Consider the following 20,174-nt stretch of genomic DNA (forward strand, 5'->3'; position numbering starts at 1 on the left):
AATCATTTGCTTATGTGGAAGTATCCCAGGCCCTGGGCACACAATGATACAGAAAGGAGGCATGGCCTCTGCTCTCCCGGGTAGACTAGGAGGAAGTGGAGGGATGCATGAAGCAAAAGCAACGGGCAGGCAATGGGCAGGCAACAGGCAGGGACTAGGAAGCATCAGTGGCCAGGAAAAGGCAGCCGCTAAGAGGTGGTGAGAAGAAGGAGGAGGGGAAAGTAATGCAGGAGGAACAGAAGCAGAGGCAAAAACAAAGGGGGACCCGCCTACAGGAGGCAAGCCCAGGTAGAAGGAGAGATGGATAGCTAGCCACTAGTTCAGCTCCACTGGAGACACCATCGTTCCTGAAAACTGTGGACACGGAGGACACTCATTGGCCTAGGTTGGGACAATCCCACCATTGAACCAAACAGCGAGGGTTTCTCACTGGCCACCTCTGACTCACCTGTTGGCCTGTAGGAGGAGCGGGGAGGGAGCTAGGGTCAATTTACCTAAACCACGAGAAAAATAGGTTCCGACTCCACAGCTAGGGTTCCTGGGTGGGCAAAAACTGCGACATGTGGAGTTAAGGGAGGGAAGGGCAGGGACTGGGTACTAACGTCTGTCTGAGAGACCTCCCTGGACAGATTTTGGATAGTTGTTCTTCACTTTTGACACAGTCATGAAATACTGGTTCTTCCAATGGTCCTCCTGCTTGTAACCTCTGCAGGTGAGTTTTTCAACAAGCTCTGCATTCTGAGCAAACAGGGCACCTTTCTGTCGCTGGGACAGATGTTTAATCCAAAAGGCCAGATGTGTGTTTCCGTTTCTAGTTTGTTTCTATAAAACTTCACATTGAAAATTTTCCAAGTTGGCAACCTTTTATTTCAATTTATTTTTCCCAACTCCCCTATTTCGGGTCAGAGGTCATTTAAAAAAATGAGGACAAGACTCCCTTGTCTTTGGCCTCCCTAGCCCAGTGTTCGGAAGGTTCCTGGCGTCCAGATGCCTTGTTCTTATTTAGTTTGCAAACCCGGGTCTGCCCGAGCTGCCCTGGAGCAGTGGCGTGCTGGGCCGGCGAGCACTGGCTGCCTCAGCTGCATTCCCAGGTGTCCCACGGTTCACTTGATGTGAAACACTCACAGCACGGAAATCTGCAAACAATACAATCCACAGCCCCCCCCCACCCCCGACAGCTGGAGGTTAAGCATTCACTAGCATACCATTGCCTTCAAAAGGAAAAGGCTTCTGAAACTGCCTTATTTTTGTAACTTTCCTATTTTTCTTGTTCTTTCAGGGACATTTAAAACACTGTGGCATAGCTGGGTTATTTAGTTTTCTCTTTCTCCTACACTACTGCTTTTAACATCATCCCTTACCTATTGTTAATTACTTAAAGGGATTAATAATGAGGTAAACTAGTTGGTATAAATTTGATATAGCCCAGGAAAATCGCTATAACACAATCTTGAATTCTGCAGCCAGTTTCTGTCTTTCTTCCTGAGGTTTACAAAAATACTATAATTATAGCTCTTGTTTCAGCTCTAGACCATGGTTAAAATTCAACTTCTATAGATATGCCTTCTAGTTTAGCAGTTTTAAGGGGATATTTTGTGATGTGATGGTTCTTTTCCTGAGACAAACTCAGTTAGGATGTCAAAAGAAAGCACAGAAGGAAGAGAGGAGCTTAGTGGGTGGCGACAAAGGAGACACAGAGAACGGAGGATGGGAGTCTGAAAGTCTGAGCAGGGGTGAGCCACAGACCCGTCAGGACAGACTGTCTTGCAGACAGTGTTTTGTTTTGAGCTGTCAGCATCAAATCAGTCAAAGAAAGCTGACTATTGCTTTTGAATATACAAGGTCTGTCCAGAAAAAGTCCAGCCATCGTTAATATAACCAGAATGGTTTTGTGCGACATCGATGTAACCTGGCAGCCAAGGAGAGTGGACCGGAATGCACAGGGGTGAACAATGATGACGTCACTGTACTAGTCAGTGGGAGAGGTAGATGCTGTTGAGTGAGCATGTGTACTCTGGCCATCACATTCAAAATGACTGAGTGAGTAGAGCAATGAATCTGCATCACATTTTGTGTTAAGCTTGAACATTCCTCCACGGACACTATTCCGATGATTCAGAAGGCCGCAACTATGGGCAACTGGTGACTGGCAGCTTCATCACGACCACACACCCATTCGTGCATCACATCTTGTGCAGGGATTTTTGGCAAAACATCAAATCACCCAAGTGACTCACCCCCATACAGCCCAGATTTGGAGCCCTGTGACTTCTGGCTTTTCCCAAAGCTAAAATCACCTTTGAAAGGGAAGAGAATTCAGACCATCGATGAGATTCAGGAAAATATGACGGGGCAGCTGATGGTGATTGGGAGAACTATGTGAAGTCCCAAGATGCCTACTTTGAAGGGGACTGAGGTGTCATTGTCCTGTGTACAATGTTTCTTGTACCTTCTTCAATAAAAGTCTCTTTTTCATAGGACATGGCTGGATACTTTCTGGACAGACATCATCGTATATTTTTCATAATTCTCTAAAGCTACTGTTAAATGTATTAATTTCTTAACATTGACATGTCAAAAGTCCCCCCAAAGATCAGTTGTTCCAAGTGTTATGGCTGAATTGTGTCCCCCTCAAACTCACCTGTTGAAGTCCTAGCCCCAGTGCCTCAGAATGTGACTGTACTTGGAGAGAGGATCTTTATAAAAGTCACTAAGTTAAAATGAGGTCATCCAAGAAAAAAAAGTGGTGTCCTTCTAAAGCAGGCATGAAAAAAAAAATAACCATATGATGCACCTCTGAAAAAATAATTCTAATTAGCCAATGACTGAGGTCAAATTTCCTTGTACAAAGAATGATTTGATTACAGATCCTAGGGTAACAAAATAAATTCTGCAAAGACATTTTAATGAAACATGTCAGGAGAATCTGTAAAGTAAGTGGAATTTGGGCACCAAGGGCCCAGGGAGGGTACCTGTTGGGCCGAGAGTCTTCACAGCGATCTCCTTGGGGCCTCCCAATTTATCAGAGGAGGAGCCCCCCACCCCAAACCCGAAAATCATTGTGAGGCTGACGTCAGGAAGAGCCACGCTGGTCAGACCGTCCACTGAGCAGTGCAGACTGTTGGTCTTTTACTGCTGGGAGCTGTGTGCTTGGGTTGTGTTGGCTTCAGGGCAGGAGTGGGTTGGCGTCAGCCTCAGAAGCCAGTCCACAGAAGCAAGTCCGCCAGCAGCTGGCTGACTTCCACACATGAGGCCATTGCTGACGGCCCGGCTTTCAGAGTTGTAGTCATTGGAGACAGTTGTCACTCATCACTTGGTCCAGTTTAAAACTAGCTCTTGGTTTATTTGATGCCAAGATCATGGGACCGCATTGATAGATTAGAGAGGTTTAAAACCAGTTGTGACTGAAACTTGTAATCATGATCAGCCCACACCACGTGTATACAGTTCATGCTCATATTCAAGGGGAAGAACCAGGGGAATCCAGTAAAGGTAGTGGCAACAGACTCTTTTGTTTGACTAGTCAATATTTTCTTTCCCTCTTGCCCACTAGAGGGACTAGAAATGCTGCCATTTGCTTTTCCAGCCTCCCTTGCTTCCAGGGAGGGCCACATGACTGTTTTAGGCCAGTGAAACGTAAGTGGAACTCTGCTGGGAGGGATCCGGAAAAACTTGCTCTCCTGATAACGAGCACCAGAGTTCTTGATGCGTCTCTTCCAGCTTCCTTGCCTTGAATGTGGGCATGAGGCTTGGAGCCAGGGCACACACCTAGTGATTAGGGACTGGTCACACCATCTCTTGGGATTCACTTTCTAAGAATAGAAGACCAAAAGGCAGCAAATCTCTAAGGACCACAAAAGCCGGAGGAGACATGTTCCATGACCAGGGATCCGAGGGATGCTACCAGTGTCCAGTCACTGAGCATTAGGAAATTCTCATGAGACTCCTCAAGGTGATATCACTGAACCCTGAACCAAGGCCAGCAACCACCAATAAACTATGGTTACTAAGAAGAATAAATGTTAAGTCAGATTTTCAGTAGCTTGCAGTCAAAGTCATTCCTAACTGACCCAAGGCCACCCTCCCCAGAGGTGGAGCCACTTCTGGATGAACTTCTGCAAAGAGGCACCATGTGCTGGTCACCGGAGGGCAGCCACGGTCCACCCGGCCTGGGGGAGACCTGCCAGGGTAGTTCGGCTATCTGACTCCTGAATGCAGATTCAGTCTTTGGGGTCCTAGATTCTGATCTGGGGCAAAAGCGAAAAGAGTATTATAGCAGGCAGAATAACGCCCCCACCGCCCCACCAAAGAGTCCACATCTTAATCCCTAGAACCTGTGAATAAGTTATCTTAATGGTAAGAGGGAGCTTGCAAATGTGATTAATTTAAGAATTTTGAGATGGAGAGATCACCCCAGATTATCCGGGTGGGCGCAATCTAATCACCAGTGTCCTTACCAGACAGAGGGAAGAGAGTGAGAGATGATGTGACCATGGAAGCAGAGGCCAGACATGTGGCCAGGAGACAAGGAACACGGTGACTTCTAGAAACTGGAAATGGCAAGGAATGGATTCTCTTCTGGACTCTCGAGAAGGAACTCAGTCCTGCCAACGCCTTGATGTTAGCCCAAGTGAGAACGTTTGGTACTTCTGATCTCCCAAACTGTAAAATAATAAATTTGTCTTGTTTTAAGCCACCAACTTTATGGTAATTTGTTACAAGAGCAACAGGAAACTAATCCAATGTTTCCTACTTTCACTTTATTCTTTGCTGAAATCAGGTCTCCAGCTGCCATATTATTCCATGAAAAATCAAATCCCACTACATAATATTAATTCATTCTAGTGTGGAGAAAACGCAGTTTTCTAACACACTTCAAGACTGGCCCCGCGGGTGTCTCTGGCTCTGGCTAGTCTGTACTAGCCTGTTTGTGCTCGGATCTGCCCACCACCCTTCTCTCCTCGCTCTGCACCACCGAGAAGTACATTTTCAAGAATCTCCTTCTTACTGGCCTCGAGTTCATATTGTCCAGTGGTGGCACTCACACAATAAGGTGGGAAGAGGGGGAAAGCCAGAGCAGGTCTCTCTCTCACTCTGCCCCTGGTGGCATCTCCAGCTGCAGCCACACCTCCTCTTGGCCTCAGTTCCTTCTGTGGTCTCAGGTCCCACTGGGCATCCCCACCATGGCTTTGGCTCTGCCCGTTGGTCCCTAACTCTGGGCTCCTCCTTTGTTCTCTTTAGCCTGGGCATGAAATGACTTCCTGCGGCTGCTCATCTCTGCATTGTTTGACTTCTCAGCTGTGCCAGCACCTGTATAACCAGTTCCCTGTACTAACTGCCCTCTGTGTGAAATACCTAGAGTGGCTGCTTTTCACACAGGCACTGAAGACAGTGAGAGATGCTCTGGCTTCCAGCCCTTCCACAGGCTCTGGGAGTGCAGACTCTGTCTGCCGGAACCACGACAGCACGTGACCTCCTGCTGGGCTCCGTCAGCTCTGTTTGGTTTTGGTCATGGTTTAAAAGGGGGAAAAAGCAATTACAGCAGTAATGGCTTGTTGTTTCCTATTTCTCATAGTAATAGTACCCCAGATCTTAGCTGGCACTTCACATGGCTGTCTGAAAACAAAGCCCACCCTTCCCAACCTCCTTTCTAGCTAGGTATGGCCATAGGACCAAGCTCCGGCTGGTAGAACTTGAACCGAAGTGACCACTCCCTCCTCCCCTCCCCTCCCTGCTTCCTGCTGGCTGGAACGTGGACACGGTGGTGGACCCTCTTCGGCCACGTGGACAAAGGCAACGCGCAGGGATGGCGGGGCCACAAGATGGAAGGATCGCAATGCCTGATGCCCCAGAGCTGCCATGACAGCCTTGGATGCCTCATGTCTGCACTGTCCTATGAGGGGGAAGTAAACAGTCACCTTGTGTGAGCAAGTGCTACTTTGTTCCCAGGCAAGCAGGCAAGCCTAGACCCCCTTCACCACAGGGAGACCAGGAGAGGCGGACATCCTACCTACCACCGCCACTTAGGAGCTGCGTGACTGCGCTGTTCACTCTCTCCGAGTCACAGGCGTCTCATCTGTCGGATGGAGATGACAGATAAAGGTGTCCGTCTCATGAAGTTGCTAAGTGGTGAAATAAGAAAAGGCCTGTCGACCAGAGGTCTCCAACCTCTTTGGCACCAGGGACCAGTTTCGTGGAAGACAATTTTGTTACCGACCAGGGGGAGGGGGATGGTTTCGGGATGACTCAAGAGCATTACATTCAAGCTCGTCTCCTGCCATGTGGCCCAGTTCCTAATAGGCCCAAACCAGTGCTTGTCTGTAGCTGAGGTTGGGGTCCCCTACTGTAGAGCACGTACCTCAGTGTGTCGCGCATAGTGAGTGCTTACTACCTGGTCCTTCCCTTCCACACTGAGGTGGTGAGGGGGAGAGTCTGAGACTGGAGTCATGAGCTGCATCAGCGGTGCCCAGTGTTAGCAGGGAGCTGCGCTGGGCCATGGGATACGAGCCAAGGGGACCATGGGATAGTCCCTCTGAAGCCCTCTCCTCCACCTGTCCTGTGAGCACAGGTGACAGTAGACAGTCGCTGTCCGCTGACATGCCCACACGGGTCCCCAGCGACCTGCCAGCTGCTCAACCCTCCCTCCTCGCTCAGACAGATCGCCCCTGTCAGGAGCGGCAAGGGCCTGCTTCATCACTTTAATTGCTGTGCGGTTTGCGTCCATCAAGGAAACAGCAGGGATTCCAAATTAAATTCCGATATGCAATTCATTCAAGAGAGAAGGCCTATTGAGAGACTATCTGCAGAACCCCCGCCTCCCACTTTGGAGGCAGAGATTTGCTGCTGCCAGTGGTGCCGTGCTCCATGCTTATCTCCGGGGACTGAGGCCCCCGGGGACAGAATGCTCCCTGGACCCCTGGCCAGCTGCATTCCCATTTTGCAGAAGGGGTCGCTGAGCCAGAGAGAAGGGTCTTACACATGGGAACAGGCCTGGGGACCCCAAGGCCAGGGCGGGCATGGGTTTGTCTGTGATTGGGAACTATGCACGACAGGGTACCTCCCTGGCACGCCCAGAGATGACAAAGGAGCCCACCAGAGCCGTAGTAAGGCTGTGGGAATCTCATTTTGAAAACTGGAACCACTTTATTGGCATCCATGTGCCTGAAAGAGGCTGCTCAGAGCCCAGGCACAAACAAACCTGCGGGCTCCAGCCTCATACCAGTGGCTAACCCCTTCCTGCCAGGCCCAGCTGCCAGGGCTTGCAGACTGGTCCCTGCCACCTGTTTCCCCCAGAGCTGAAATGCTGTGTGTGTCAGTCACACAGATGTCAGGGCCAAGATGACGAAGTCATTGAAAACCACAGAGATGGGGAAGCAACTGAACTGGGAAGGCAGCGCAGTGGGGACTGTCCATCCTCTGGCCCCTTCCATCTTAGCTCTGCCCTGACCGGGTGTGTGGGGGCCCAGCCCAGGGGCTCCTCTCTGAAGGAGTGTGGTCGGTGGCCAGCACGTCTGTGGTTGTTTACTGCCAGAGACGGATCTACCCCCAGTAAGCTTTGGGCACAGATGAGAAGTACAGCAAAATGCCAAGACTCCCTCTGGGGCCCAGGGCTCCCTAGAGTAGGAGGTATGCTGCAAGGACATCAAAGTGACATGAGCTGAAACCCTGGGAACGCTTGTTCCGGAGGGGACAGTTTCAGCAAAGCCAGCCCTGCCTGGCAAATTGCCTTTCCCCTGGGTCCCTGGATTCAGCCCCAAACCTGCGCAGATTTCCTGTCATTGTGCAGAACTGTGGCTTCTGGGAACTGGCTGATGCTGAGAACAGCAAGGCAGCAAATACCTGCTAGGGAAGAAACATCCAGTTCCGAGCGAGAGCCGGCAGCAGGAAGTGGATGTTTCGCTCTAGGCGTGATGCTGTCATTTGAAGGTGAGAGGAGGGGCCAGCTGGGCACCTGTTTTCTCCGAGGGAACAGGGAACAGGGAGGAAGAGGAGACATCACTGTGGTTAACAGGTGGAAGGTTTAGAACTTGGGGGTTGGCGCTCCAGTCTGACACTGAGGACTTGCTAGGGTTAGGTCTTAGACCAAGCTGCTTACGTCTCTGCCCCTCAGTCTTCCAATCTGGAAAGTGGGCAGAACGATAGTATCCACCTGGCAGGCTTCATGAGAGCAGGGGTCAGCAACGTGTTCTCTGAAGGGGCAGGTAGCAAACATCTCAGGCTTTCTGGGCCCCGTGAGCGCTGTTGCCAGTTACTCACCTCTGCCACCGTGGGATGCAAGCAGCCGCGGAGACGGCCAGTGAATGAACATGCCGTGTCCCCAAAGAACTTTATTTACAACACAGGTGGTGGGCCTGATGTGGCCTGCGCGTCACCGTTTGCCAGCTCCCGGTTCAGAGGATTATGTGACAATGCAGGTGGTAGTCAAAGTGTGTGGCAAAAAATAACTGACTGACAAATGTCACATCATCATCATCATCACCATCATCCTCATCACCATCATCCTCATCCTCATCCTCATCACTGCTCTGCATCTGGCCATTCAGATCATCAGGTTGCCTAACACATCCCTCCACCCCCCTCTCCCCGCCTTTACCAACTTAAGTAAATTTCTAAAAAGGGACTTGAATAAGTGGATTTGACCCCCTGGGCACCAGTGCATTTAAGAGTTTGCCCTGAAGTGGTCTGCTCGATGGACTCCCAGATCGCCCAGCGTGTAAAAGTCAGGGCAGGCCGCAGAGCTCGGCGTTGGAGCGCTGGTCTCACAAAGCCACAGGCAGCTGCATCCCTGGTGGAGACACGATGCCACGTCTTCCCCATCAGACCGCTCCAGGGCCCTTCCCCGGAGCCAGGTGCAATACGGCGCGCGTGTTTCTCACGGCTGCTGGAGGAAGGAGAGATGATGGCAGCATTTTACCTACGGGACACAGCTTTGATGAGGCAGGCTGACTGGCTGACTGGTGTGAAGTCGCACTGGGAGTCGGGAACTGAGCTGGCCCTCTGTGGACTCGGGGTCCAGACCAGGTTCCCACACATTCCGGCTGTGCTGAGCATCGGCTTAGTCAGATCCTTGTTGCAGATTACACATCATTTGCTGGTTTAAACAGGAAAGGAATTCATTAAGTGAGTGGCTTAAAGAATTTGGGGGAGGACCAGAGACACAGGCTCAAGGCTGCGTGGGAGAAGGATACCCCAATGGAAATGCCGGTGCTCCGTGGCAGACACTCCTGGCACAGGAACCACAGCTGGCGCCACCGACACTGGGCACCCTCCAGATGCCAGCCCCCATTAAAAAGCCGTACATTTACACAATGGAATATTACTCGGCTGTAAAAGAGAAGGAACTCTTACCATCTGTGACAACATGGTTGGGCTTAGAGGGTATGATGCTAAGGGAGATAAATCAGACAGAGAAAGACAAATACCATATGATTTTGCTTCTATGTGGAATCTAAAGAACAATATCACTGGACAAACAGAACAGAAGCAGACTCATAGACACAAAGAAGACACTGGGGGCTGCCAGAGGGGAGGGTGGGGGGGCTGGGTGAAAAAGGTGAAGGGAATAAGTACAAGTTGGTAGCTACGAAACAGTCACGGGGTGTCGAGTACAGCACGGGGAGGGCAGTCAATAATACAGCGGAAACTGTGGTGCCAGGCGGGCCCCAGACTAACCCGGGGACCACTCCAAGAAGTACACGGCTGTCACTATGCGGCACACCTGAAACTAACACAATGTACTACTGGATGTAAACTGTAACTGAAAAACTTTAAAAAATGCCTTGAGGAAAAGAAAGATGCCTGTCCCCGCTGTAGCCTGGAGCTTCACATCCCTCTGCCACCCTCAGAACGAACTCTGCGTGGTGTCCCTTCTTCCCAGTACTCTCTATTACAGGCATTCACTCGAGGGGCCTATCAGCTGAGCCTCTGTATGGGCCCGGGCCCTAGTTCCCAGGGAGCTCTTGGGGAGGCAGGACTCTAGGAATCCCCCAAACCTATTGGAAAGATGAGCAAAAGGTGCTGGGTCAAGTCCATTTCTGGGTGTCTCCCCAAAAGGATTGGAAACAAGAGCTCCAAAAAACGCTTGTACACCCCTGTGCAGAGCAGCATTAGTCACGATAGCCAAGAAGTGGAAACGACGCTGACGTCCGCCCCTGGAAGGATGGGTAAGCACAGGGTGGGATACACAGACCGGAATATTACTCAGCCTTTGAAAGGAAGGCGACTGTGACATGTACTACATCGGGACGAACGTCGGAGACAGCGTGCTAAATAAAGCAAGCCGGACACAAAAAGACAGGGACTGAATGGTCCCACTTAAGTGAGGTACCTAGAGGAGTCAAGTTCACAGCCACCGAAAGTAGGATGCTGTTTCCCAGGGGCTGGGAAAAGGGGAAATGGGGAATTACAGTTTGATGGGTACAAGAGTTTCAGTTCGCGAAGATGAAGAAGTTCTGGACGTGGGTGGGGTGATGGTTGCAGAACAATGTGCTTGTACTTAATGCCGCAGACTCTTAAAAGTGGTTAGAATGGTAAAATGTGTTATGTGTATTTTAGCATAAAAGAGGCACGGGGCATAACAAATGTCCACTATGAGAGCTGTTAGTGAAGGGAAATGGAGACCCAAAAAGCAACAAGACTCATCAGTGGCTATGTTGGCGGTCGTCAGTCTTCTTGCTCCTTCCAGAAAGAATCTGCTGGTGATGGTTAGAAGTTTGGATGGCAGCTCCTCAGCCTCGCAGCCTCCAGGTTCTGATGAGCCGACGGGGCCCAGCAAGCAAGTCAAGGCGTGAAGCAGGCAGGCGGGGGGCCCAGACCGAGAAGCAATTGCGATGGGCCGCTGAGCAAACTTCCCTCTGAGCAGGGAATCTGTTCCTCTGCTCTGCAAAGTTCGACACGTGGGAAGGGAGCCCCAAAGCCCTGCACCCACTGGCTCTTCAAAGAAGCCAGGTACCCAGGTATCTATGTGAACTATCCTGAATTTCCAGCATTGGCAACAGGTTCACAATAAAAAAAGAGGAGAGTCTACAAGCCAATCGAAATATTCAACCTGTGGGTTGAAAACTACCCATGGGCCACCGGTTTGCAAACTCAGTGTTTGGGTGGAGAGGCGGGGACCAAAGGTAAAATCCACATATCCACTTAGGAGCAGAGACGAGTGTCCAGTAATTCGTCAAAGTACATGGTCTCTCCGGTAAAGGCCAATAAGAAAATTATGGCTCTGCAGCTAGTATAAAATAATATTGAGTGACAAGTATAATTGAAGAATTGAAAAAAATTATAGCTATTAACTAAAATCAGAACGAGAGCCTCTTATGACATCCTATTTCTCAAATCTAAACCTTGAAATGTTCTGGCAGGGAGAACTGTGCCGTAGCCACCCTGTTTGCTCCAAGGAGCTCAGGAGGTCAGCCTCACAAAGGTGTTAACCTTGAACAGTGAGAGAACCGGCAGGGGGGAGGGGAGGAGGGGCAAGGGAGACAAAGGACAGGAGAGGAGGGGAGGGGAGAGGACAGGGTAGGAAGGATAGTGGATCTCTGTGCCTTTCCAAGGCTGACTCCTCCTCCTTCTAGAATCTCTGAAACTTCTGGTTCCAGTTCGAGCTACCTGCTTTCTGGTGGACGTGGACCAACAGATATTTTCACTTGACTCACTCGCACTTAATAAATTCACTCCTGTGAGAAGGTGTCAGTAAACAATAGGGAGGAAAACCAGGACAGGAGGCCAGAAACCTTACACTTTTCAACACGCTCTTCCCTGCTCTAACTCATGGCTTCGTCCCCAAACCTACGGCCAACCTAGTGGCCTTTCTCTCAGGGGAGAGAGCAGCATCCTATGTCCACCTTCCTGCAGTTGCTCACCCAGTGCCCACTGCTGCCCTTCTGAGTTTCTCCGGGACCCGCAGTGGGCAGTAGAAAGTTCTGTTCAGGGTGAAAACAGAGCATTAGTAAAAATAACTCCAAAGTCATGTATTTCTATTTCCTGACATCAATTGCCCAGTTTACCAGAGATTATACCAAATCACATCACGGAATCATTGTACTTTGAAAACTGCGAACTTCAACTATTGGGTATGCCTACAAGAGTTGAGTCAAAAGTGAAATTCCCTCTTCTCACTAGATACACAGAAACTGAGGTCCAATACTTGTTGAGTCCAGTTCGTTACACAAGAATCCTTTCCCCTGGAGGATGGCAGGTCTGGGCTGGAAGCCGCTGCATGGCCCAAAATCGCAGTCCCCAGGGGGCGGATGCCTGCTGTCTCCACCCTCTCCTGGAAACAGTGCTTCCTGAGTCCCCTTCCCTGCGTGGGTCCAGGGTCAAGTGTACCAATGACAGGCACTCGTCTGAGATCTGAAGGCAGATGTGCAGGCAGAGTCATTATGCTTAGGGGCTGGGTTCACGAGACATGCTGCTTTGCGGTCCTCTCCGGGAGCTCCCTCGCTGCAGCGCCACCTTGTAAGTCCATGTAGGGGCCTCTGCAAGCTCTGGTTTCTCCACTCATTCTAGGCTCAGGCTGGTGTCCTTGGCAACCATGTCTCCGATCCTCCACCTGACCCTTCCCAGCCTTTGCTCCACCAGCTCTTCATCAGTGTCAGCCCTAATTTCCAGACTCAATCCCTCATTCCCGTAACGCTCGTTGTGGCTCTGATTCCTGCTGACACACCACGCAAACACAAACATTGTTTTCACGAAAGAGCCACTTACTTGACTCAGGGTAAGCAGTTCAGTTTTCGCGTACCAGGAAGCCAACCTCTTCTTTTTCCAGAATAGCTCTGTCACTCTTTTACTTGTTTGAGCTAGGTGTCAGTTCCCCACCTCTGAACTAGGGATGCCACCATCTGCAAACAGAGTTTGTGGCCCTGGGAGTTTCCACGCATGTGTGTGTGCCCTGAGCTGACTCACAGGCTGGTACCCCAGGAACACACTCCAAGACGAAGGTCTGGTTCCTTTGCAGAAGGGTCACACTTTATTTGGAGTCACTGAAAGAAAAAACTCCCTGATGGGCCCTGTTCTGCACATTCCGGCGCATTACTTCCATTATCGAGGCATTTCTTAAGTTGACTCACTTCCTCACCCAAGAACGTTGATCCAAATTAAATTAAATTTCCATGCCACAGTCTGAACGTACCCCCCAGTGCTCCTTCCCAAGACCCCATGTCCTGCTTTGCTCTAGGGCGGCAGACCAAAATCCCTCGGGTGGTAACCAGACGTTGGTTTAGAGAGCGCCCTGGTACCCCTCTCCTCCAGGAGTCTCCATGTGGCCACTGCTGAGGTCCCAAAGATGGTGGTACCAAGACTATGTGGACGTGGCCCCTGGTGGTTCCCTAAGGAGGAAGTTCGGCAGGTATCTGCGGAGGGGTGTCCAGGCCGAGGTACTGTGCTGGGAGTGTGGCTGGCGAGTTCCAGAACCAGCCCCGTGTTGAAGGCAGCTAGAGCAGGTGGAGGAGGGGGGAGAACAGAAGATGAAGTGAGGTAGACCATGGGGAACTGATGGTGTAAGGTCCAGGAGACCATGATTTTGACTTTTATCCTGATTAATTTTTAAATTATTCAAGCATTTTGAGAACAGGCCATAGGGAGGCAATCCAGAAGAGAGAGGATGAGGGCTGCGGGGCTGGGAATTGTCTTACCAGAGGAGCTGCATCTGGACCCCACGTACAGATTTTCACCAGCTCCTGGACTTGGAGTCTGATTACAGGGGGTGGAGGGTGAGTGTATTCCATGTGTGAACAGAACACACAGGTATTTGGTGGCCAGTGCCTAGCCCTGCTCCTGGTTCTTCCCAGACATAGAGCCTATCTCCCTTCCCAGCCTCCCTTGTGGATAGGTGTGGCTATAAGACTGACCAGATGATGGGCAATGGAATATGAATGGAGGTGATGGCAACCTCCAAGCCTGACCCATCAATACCTCTCATGTGGGCCCCTTTGTATACCTTTTCCTCTGCTGGCTCCCTGGGATGATTCACCAGGGTGAACTTGAGAGCCAAGTGAAGCCAAATAATGTCTAATACTGAGACCTAGTATGAATCAGCCTTGCTCAGACCACAAACCCAAACGCAGCCCAATTGAAGTATCAGTCACATTAAAATACACAAGCCTCCCCAACACTGCATCCCAGTCGCCCATGGCCATGCCTTCAAGCCCCAAACATGATGGAAATTCAGTCCCTCAGCTCCTGTGGCACCAGCTGTCCCAGAATTTCCAAAGGGTGGTTACCTAGGTACTGATGTACCTTAGTTCTTAGGGAGTAAATAAAAGGGTTATCATGGAAAGCCTTGTTAACAACGTGCTCCCTAACTGAGTCTGACCTTTGGGCAACCTGACAAGGGTAATCAGTGGGAACACACCTTTGGTCCATTCACTGAAAAATCTAGTGCAGGCTGGGTGTGACCCTATGTGGGATAATGGCTCACTTCAGTACTTTCAGTGGTTTGGGGAGAGTTCTGGAGCCTACAAGTTAGTTCAGGTTTCTTTAGTGTAGAACTCCTCCTGCGTGCCTTTATCCATGTTCTTGTGACCCACCCCAGACGACCGCCTCACATAAGCACACCTAACCCAAGCCCCAAGTGCCCGCAGCTTAACCTTGCCTCCTAGGTTTAGGGAGAGGCTGTTGAGTCTCCTGAAATTTTCACTGTCCCATTGCCTCTGCTCCTTTCAGACCTAGCTATGTTACCTGAAGCTTGTTATTCGTATGCTTTTTTCTTATATGTACTAGAAATTGTGCCAGCCAGTTATGGGTCCCATTCCTTGATGAGATTCTACAGTAGACGCATTGGTATTTTGCCAGCCCCTTCCATTTGTCCCTGTTGGGCTCCATGTAATTCATGTGAGGCTGTCAATCAAGAGATTGATTGTCACACACAGTAGCAGCCATATGAGCAAGCGAGTCCATTTGAGGGAATTTCTATAGACTCTTGTGAAGATGGTACCTCTTTTCCTGAGATGGTGAGCCTGGACCCCTGGGACCCTCTCTTCCACCTGATGTAAAGCCACCAAGCTAATACTGAGCAAGGCTGGGCTGAGAAGCTAGGGACAAACAGATTCCTAATGACAGCTGTTGAGCAACTGGATTCAGCCAGTCCTGTCCCAGACCAACAGCCCATACCCTTGGACTTGGATGCATTAGCCAACGTGTCTCCTAAAATTAAACACAATTAAGCTTGTGTGAGTTGAATTCCTGTCATTTACAACTGGAGGTTCTATGAACATTCCCAAGAACTTGACTCACCGTAAGAGGTCAAGGGGCGATCTGCCTATTTGCCTGCCGCCATTTCTCCTGAGGCTCTCCCGGAGCATTTCCTTCCTGTGTGCACTTTGGGCAGCTGTGCTGCGGCCACCTGAAGGTCTTCCTTATACAGTTTACCCTCTGGATCTACTGCCTTGCCCGAGGGTGGCAAGCTAAATGGAGAACACAGATACCTTTCTGACCACTCGTCCCCGTCCTTTCTCTAAAAGACAGACTGTTGTGTCAATTCATCATCTTACAGAATCCCTAGTGAGAGGGTTTTTTGACCAGGCCCTCTGCACTCCATCCAACTGCTGAGGATGTTACTGGGAAAACCCCTATGCATCTTACTCCTGTCTCCTTATTCACTGCAAAACAGCTAGTAGGGCCAATTAAAGTTAGTTTACAGCTCCTCAAATTGCCTCCTTCCTAAGTGATTCTATTTTTAATTCTGTGAAGGTTGGTGCCATTTCAAGGGCTCTAATATTCCAGGCCACCAACACACTTTTCTAAAATGTCCCTAGCTTTGGGCCCACGACCACAATATGGGAATGCCCCTTCAGATCAGGGGTTGGCAGACAACAGCCCAGGAGGTAAAATCCAACCAGTCACCTATTTTTGTACGTAGTTCTTGGAACTCGGCTGCACTCACTCGCTTATGTGCTACATGTTGACAGCTGCTTTTGTAGTTGCCACAGAGACCATTGGCCGCAAAGCCAAAAATATTTATTATTTGGCCCTTTACACAAAATGTTTACTGATCATCTGCTCTAGATTAGCACTTCTCGATCATATTTCTTCATTGTGGCACCTATCAAAAAATGACACCCCAGGAGGTGAAAACAGCTGGACAAACCTCTCGGGCACACTGCTTGGGAAGGTCTACCCTAAGATCATATGGGGGAGAACATGAGCTGGCCTACACTTGTGGATTTCACCTGTGGCCAAGACCAAGACCAAGGTTACTTGTCCTGTTTATGGGTGGTGGCAGCAGTGCCCCCGGGCATCCTGACTTCCTGTGCAACTGTCCTTGTGGCGTCACAGTTCTAGAACGAGACTTAAAAGAGCACAAAGATGTTCTCATCACTGACGGGGCCAATGCACACCATTTGTGGCTCTACACCAATTACTGGCATGCCTGTGCTGGCATGCTGTGCAGCCCGGACGACGTGGTCGCAGCCTGCCACGGTCATCACAGTCACCTCCCTTCCCCTACAGACAGCACCGTGGTGAACGCAGCTAATGTCCGTCTTCTGAGGGACCTCCCAGGGCCTGTGATACTAACTGGAGCTCCCGACTTCACCTCTGGATCCCCATGGCACCAGCTGCGGAACCCTGAAGGGCCCTCATATTCTGGGGTCCCATCAATATAGCCTTCCTTTTTCTCCCTTTACGACGGCATACATTCACTGCAGGAGCTGTGACGGGAGTTTATGCCGCTGTAGAGGAGAAAGGAGTGTTAAGAACCAGTCACACCAATAAAGGATGAAACTGCAAGTTTATTTGAAAGTATAAAATTAAAAAAAAAAACCTAACCAAAAACAAAACAAAAAAACCCTGCACACAATCTTTCCAGTTTAGATCAACTTTGAACATCACACACCAATAACCATTTAGTTGCATTTTTTTAAAGTGTCAATTGCAAATTAGAGGGAGTTGGGTCAGATGATGAGCTACCTATCACAGTGGAAGTGTTTTAAGGCTAAAATAAAAGGACTCATTGACCTCATTTGCGAAAAGAGAGCAGCGATGGTTTTCCAGTTGGCATAGGTTTAGGCAATGTATAAAAAAATATCCTGACTGGAATGAGTTAAAAAACATCGCTGGCCACTTATTTTGCTATCTTGAGTAGAGGGGGGGGGAAAATCCCCAACCCCCCACAGCTTTGGTGTCTTATTAACATATTTTAGAAACATTCATTAAAAAAGTCAAATCTGTAACAAGAATGTCCCTGTGTTTTAAAAAACATTAAATAGGCTCCCTTCATCTACTAACACCGTTTATTTTCCCAAAATGCCTGGAAGCAGAAATGCACGAGTAACTCACTGCACTACCCATTGAAGTCAGAGTCCTCTCCCCAGAGCAACGTCCAGAGCAGCGGACAGAAGCAGGGGTGCCACTCTGACTCACAGGGGGGAAATGTTCCGCCCGAGTTCCCGACACACTCTGGCTGCCATCAAAAGTTCTTTCTTCATTGGATTTCTTAGAAAATAACTGAAGTGTTATGTTAAAAACGAAGGATGCTAGCAACTAGGTTCCTTTCCTTTAAAAAAATCACCAAGTGGTTAGCTTTCCTGTAACACCCTCTGGGTCTGGTTCAGAATAAGAGGTCTACAGAACAGGGTCAATGAGCGCATGTCATCCCCCTCTGCAGGCTCCATGGGAACCGGCATCAAAGAGGCTATGGAGAGTTTGCTGGGCCATGGGGAGAAGCCCTGAATGGGTAACAGCTGCCCAGAGTGGCCCCCCTGGTTCCAGTTTTATCCCCTGTCCGTTTCTTGTCAAATAACACCGAGGTTTCTACCCGGTATGTCCCCAGGGGGTGGGCCCTGTGACTGGAAGGGCACAGAGAAGAGGAAAGCTAGCAGGAACGGAGACTAGGACCGAGGGAGAAAGGCACCCCTCATTCAGCGTCCTGTGAGAACTAGATAAATAACAGCTTGAAGTGCAACAACGCACAAACACCTGGCACACAGGCGGTCTGGAGTGACTTGTTATCGGGGATCAGCGGGACAAAGGTGTGACCTCCTTTAGCATCTTTCTTTGGACCTCACTAGAGAAACAACAATGACAGCTGTCCTATAAACATATAAATAGTCCCTTAACTAGAAGGGAAAAAACAAACACACTGTTTCAAATGCATTTCTAAAAGATAAAAAAAAAGTCCAAATGGCAAATCCTGACTCCAAATTGTCCACGTCCATGTCTCTCAGGGGAGAAACTACGGGATGTTCGAAGAGGCTTCACCTACTCTAACCCTAACCCTACACTGGGGCCTTGCGAGGGGGAGTGTGCAGTGCAGGGAGCTGGCAGCTCTGGTGGGAGGTACTGAATACGGTTCTCATGTGTTAGCAACCAGTGTCACGTCCAAATACACAGGTGCAACAACTTCTGAGTGTTAAAGGAGCTTAGGAGGCTAGTGTTGAAACTGCATGAACAGGCCAGGCAGGCTGGGTGTGCTTTACAGGGACAGAGGACCAGAGCAGATGCTAGGCCAGCTTCAGCTGGGTATTCATCCCTGGGCTACAAGCAGGCCACAGCTGGGAGGCTGATGATCCAGAAACTAGGGAAGTGACCGTGGACAAAAGCAGGGCTCGGCTCCTGGCAGCCTGCATTTCAGGAGCCTCGAAGTTGGTCAGACCCCTGGTGGAAATGTCCTGCCTATTCTGGGATGAGGCTGGCGATATGCTGCCAGAGAAAGCTCTCAAAATGAGGATTCTCGGGCAAAACGTGGAGCCAGAATCTACCCAGAGTGGGCAGTTGCAGGGTCATTCACAAACCCAAAATGACATGGCTGGTTACTGAAGGGCTCTACTCATGTCAAGGTTTTCTCTGGCCACTGCCTCCACTGAACTGAGAGTTAAGCACAGGATAACGCAAGGTTTCCATGATCGCCTGGCTTCGAACCTAAACCCCCACAGATGGCAGCCCACAGAGCATGTGGCCCAGTGTCTCCTGCCCTTCCGAACACCCAACACGGCACAGAAACAATGCTTCTCAGGGGCGACTCACACCCTGCTTCATGCTGCCGCCTGCTCAGCCAGATTACAGCGGCAACAGAATAGTGTGAGGAGTGAAGCTGTGATCCCGGGCCCCAGTGGAAGGGTGACCTGCCAGAAAAGATGCACAAAATACATCCTGTCAACTGAGAGGCCAAGGAAACGCCAGGTCACTCTCCCAAAAACATCCCTGAAACCTGGGGAAGGAAGGGAATGGAGAGACAGCTGACACCCCCAATCACTCCTTGAGGCACCCTGAAGAGCTTTCCATTGAGTGCAAGTTGTTAGGATGGTAACAAGTCAGAGTAGATGAACCCATATGGACTTTGGAATAACTGGATTTTACACTTCTTCGGTGCCCTGGCTGGGCACAGAGTCCCTGGGCTCGGTGGCGCCCTCCTGAGGGCCAGGCTGTCCTGAGCTGTGGCCGGTGTCTTCCACGCTCAGGAGGCTGCTGGCGGCCTGGGAGCTGGTGCTGTCAGCACTCCCAGACCGGGAGCGGTAAGGGGGCAGGTCGGCTTGGTTCAGGGACTCAGTGTCGGAAGAGTAGGGCGGTGGAGGAAGGTCGTACCATGCGGGTCTGCAGTGGAGAAGGCAGATGGGGCAGGAGAGAAGAAGGAGAATGCATTATAAGGAGCCAAGGCAAGGCAGGCAGTGCTAACTTCTGCCCGTTTCTGAGCAGACGCTGACGTGAGGAAGGTCTGCCCTCCAAGCACAGAGGCAGCTCAAAGTGGTGCGCAGCAAGACAGGGCCGGGACTGGGACCGGGTGCAGGTCAGTGCGCTCCGGCTGGCTGTGCCCACTGGGCAGAGCCCAAACCACATCCTCTGGATGGAGCCAGAGTGAGGATGCCAAATATACCCTCGGCTCATCCGGGGTGATCTGACAGAGTGGCTTTGCTCCATTGGCTGGGGTCCCCTTGGCCAAGCCACTGGCCTGGTGTTTGATGGAACCTCTGAGCTTCATACTGAAAGCTAACTCTACCTGGCTGCATGGACTCGGGTCAGGGAGGGGACATCCTCTCAACACCTCAGTCTCCTTATCTGTAGAAGGGGATACTAATGATGCTTTGCTTGCAAAGAAGTGACAGAAAGACACCTCACTTTCCAGCCCTCACTCACTGCAAGCCCACCGAGTTGGGCCCAGGCCACGTGCCTCACACTCACTCCTTCACGTCAGGATCACAAGTACAAAGAGGCAGGTGTTACTCTGTGCCCTTGCGCTGACTGGG

General features: G+C 50.3%; 1 protein-coding gene and 1 long non-coding RNA gene across 3 annotated transcripts in view; both read right to left on the minus strand.

Annotated features, from left to right (window-relative positions):
• Positions 1–4,148: 4,148 nt before the first annotated feature.
• On the minus strand, positions 4,149–5,765 carry LOC123479562 (uncharacterized). Its single transcript, XR_006655211.2, has 3 exons — positions 5,356–5,765; positions 4,458–4,662; positions 4,149–4,247 (listed from the first exon to the last, which is right to left on the minus strand). It is a non-coding gene; the product is annotated as an uncharacterized lncRNA (long non-coding RNA).
• Positions 5,766–8,574: 2,809 nt separating this feature from the next.
• Positions 8,575–20,174, minus strand: part of LDLRAD3 (low density lipoprotein receptor class A domain containing 3) — a 219,843-nt gene continuing 208,243 nt past the window's right edge. Inside the window, exon 6 of one of the 2 annotated variants that reach the window (XM_053924599.1) lies at positions 8,575–8,881. In XM_053924599.1, the coding sequence (XP_053780574.1) occupies positions 8,590–8,881 (292 nt within the window). In that variant the 3' untranslated portion in view covers positions 8,575–8,589. Of the gene's footprint in view, positions 8,882–16,704; positions 19,525–20,174 lie in introns of those variants that run through there. The other variant, XM_053924598.2, reaches the window with a different exon arrangement.

This window comes from Desmodus rotundus, chromosome 5 (genome assembly GCF_022682495.2).
Source record: "Desmodus rotundus isolate HL8 chromosome 5, HLdesRot8A.1, whole genome shotgun sequence".
NCBI lineage: Eukaryota > Metazoa > Chordata > Mammalia > Chiroptera > Phyllostomidae > Desmodus > Desmodus rotundus.